Source organism: Lupinus angustifolius, chromosome LG11 (genome assembly GCF_001865875.1).
Source record: "Lupinus angustifolius cultivar Tanjil chromosome LG11, LupAngTanjil_v1.0, whole genome shotgun sequence".
NCBI classification, from domain to species: domain Eukaryota; kingdom Viridiplantae; phylum Streptophyta; class Magnoliopsida; order Fabales; family Fabaceae; genus Lupinus; species Lupinus angustifolius.
In genome coordinates this window covers 1525947-1529034 of record NC_032019.1, presented here as the reverse complement: position 1 = coordinate 1529034, position 3088 = coordinate 1525947, and the positions used below count along the sequence as shown (strand labels likewise).

The 3088-nt window shown below is 39.6% G+C and overlaps 1 protein-coding gene across 1 annotated transcript; it reads left to right on the top strand.

Moving 5' to 3' along the window:
* Nucleotides 675-2446, top strand: LOC109359623 (zinc finger CCCH domain-containing protein 29-like). The gene is made up of 2 exons (XM_019604324.1): nt 675-678; nt 1019-2446. The coding sequence occupies exons 1-2, from the start codon at nt 675-677 to the stop codon at nt 2287-2289; spliced, it is 1275 nt and encodes a 424-aa protein (XP_019459869.1). The 3' UTR covers nt 2290-2446.

Here is a 3088-nt window from a genome sequence, read left to right as displayed (position 1 = left end):
GTACTAACTTGTAGATCAAGGAAGAGTTGAAGAATTCTTCCATGAAGCAAGGTTGCTGAATTTTTATAATTCATAATTTATCTCCCCTTCCCTTCTCAAATGGGTGGATGTATTTTATTTAGTTAGCAAGTGAACAAGGTATTTGTTATTGATAAATCAGCACATTTTTTTAATTAAATATTGTTACATACCTTTTTGTCAAAGCTACGAAGTACTTAAACGGGAATTTCTTGTGTGCTGACACTATTCATTGTAGCATTAATAAACAAAATAAAGTATATCCTGAACCCACTTAAACACCTGTCTTTTTTTTTATAGTTTGAGACATGAATTATTTGAGTAAAAATAGCAACGGCAATCATGATTCAAGGCCGAGAAGTGTCTTTGTTTGAGTGATACAATAAGTCAGAATTTAATGATTCGTACTAATTTTACTTTTGCAAAGCTTATAGCTTACTGGAAAGATTTGCCATCTTGAAAGGCAGCTAAGAGCCCATCTGGTCTTCCGCAACACACTGGATATTCTCATGGACGCCGGCCGGAGAGGATCTTACTTAATAGTTAGTTCCAAGATCTCAGTATGCATAGTAGCATCATCTTCATCCCTACTACTAAAATCAATTCTGAATGTTTTTGCACATTGAACTTTGAATTCATAATTTGTAATTAAACATATGCGTAAGAGTGAAGATTGAAAAAAACATATGGTTTTGCACATTGAACAAGTGTATAAACATATGGTTTTGTAATTAATTCCCATGACATCCTCGGAGGTTGACAGAACATGAAACTAGGATATTATGTACAAGTATATAAATTAAAACGTTTTACAAGGCTAGTAGCTCCAATGATGGGAAAACTACTATGCATATGCATTTGTATAATAAATAGATAAGTGGCCTATGATCAGCACAAAACATCTTTCTATCTCATTAATAGCATTGATATGAGTTCTTGGAAAAGACAACACTAACATGGGTTTGACTCTATCAATAGTTGTCTTGAGTCTTGATTACAGATGAAGCTAGTACATCAAACCAGTGGAAATACCCTTACAGTTGTGTTCCCTGCCCTGAGTTTCGCAAGGGGGCCTGCCAAAAGGGAGATTCCTGTGAGTATGCACATGGTGTTTTTGAGTCCTGGCTACATCCTGCACAATACCGGACAAGGCTTTGCAAGGATGAGACTGGCTGCAATAGAAAGGTCTGCTTTTTTGCTCACAAACCTGAAGAGTTGCGCCCTGTGTATGCTTCCACTGGTTCAGCGATGCCTTCACCAAAATCCTATTCAGCTAGTGCACCTGACATGACACTAATGAGTCCATTGTGTCTCAGTTCGTCATTGCCCATGTCAACTGTTTCAACACCACCAATGTCAACTTTGGCAGCTTCATCTCCCAAGAGTGGAAACATGTGGCAGAACCAAACCAACCTTAATCTATCATCATTGCAGCTTCCGAGTAGCCAGCTGAAGGCTGCTTTGAGTGCCAGGGATCTCGATTTCGAGATGGAACTGCTCGGCCTAGGAAGTCCTAGCCACGCTTGTCAACAGCAGCAGCAGCAGCAATTGATTGAAGAGATTGCTAGAATTTCTTCCCCATCCTTCCGAAGACGGATGGGTGATTTGCATCCAACTAACCTTGATGAGCTGTTAGCATCTGCTGATGCTTCTACATTATCTCAGCTACATGGACTTTCTGTACAACCTTCAACATCCACACAGATGCAAACTCTAAACACCCTTCAGACGCGCCAAAACATGAACCACCTTCGCGCAAGTTATCCATCCAACAACATGCCTTCCTCTCCTGTGTATAAATCCTCACCATACGGGTTTGACTCATCGGCTGCTGTCGCAGCAGCAACAATGAATTCTAGGTCTGCTGCCTTCGCGAGGCGAAGCCAGAGTTTCATTGATCGTGGTGCTGCAGCAAACCATCTTGGGCTGTCTTCACCCTCCAGCCCCTCCTGTAGGCAGTCCTCTGCCCTTTCAGATTGGGGTTCCCCGACTGGGAAGCTGGACTGGGGTGTAAACGAAGATGAATTGAGCAAGCTGAGGAAATCTGCTTCATTTGGGTTCAGAAACAATGGGGTATCATCCCCTATGGCACAATCAGAACTTGTTGAGCCAGATGTGCCATGGGTTCATTCATTGGTTAGAGATAGGTCGGAGAGATTTGGTGCTGAGAAGAAGCAGCAGCAGCAGCAGCAATATGATCTCAGTAAAGAGATGCTTCCACCATGGGTAGAGCAGCTGTACATAGAACAGCAGGAACAAATGGTAGCATGAGTATTAAGTGCTGCCATGCGAGATGCTTCTTTAGAGGCGATTCTGACCACAAAGTTCTATTTATTATTTATTTGTTTGTTCTGTTACTACTATCCAACATTACATATAGTTAAGGATTGACAAAGTTCAGGTTAATCCAGATTACATATTTGATCAAGTACTAACTTGTAGATCAAGGAAGAGTTGAAGAATTCTTCCATGAAGCAAGGTTGCTGAATTTTTATAATTCATAATTTATCTCCCCTTCCCTTCTCAAATGGGTGGATGTATTTTATTTAGTTAGCAAGTGAACAAGGTATTTGTTATTGATAAATCAGCACATTTTTTTAATTAAATATTGTTACATACCTTTTTGTCAAAGCTACGAAGTACTTAAACGGGAATTTCTTGTGTGCTGACACTATTCATTGTAGCATTAATAAACAAAATAAAGTATATCCTGAACCCACTTAAACACCTGTCTTTTTTTTTATAGTTTGAGACATGAATTATTTGAGTAAAAATAGCAACGGCAATCATGATTCAAGGCCGAGAAGTGTCTTTGTTTGAGTGATACAATAAGTCAGAATTTAATGATTCGTACTAATTTTACTTTTGCAAAGCTTATAGCTTACTGGAAAGATTTGCCATCTTGAAAGGCAGCTAAGAGCCCATCTGGTCTTCCGCAACACACTGGATATTCTCATGGACGCCGGCCGGAGAGGATCTTACTTAATAGTTAGTTCCAAGATCTCAGTATGCATAGTAGCATCATCTTCATCCCTACTACTAAAATCAATTCTGAATGTTTTTGCACATT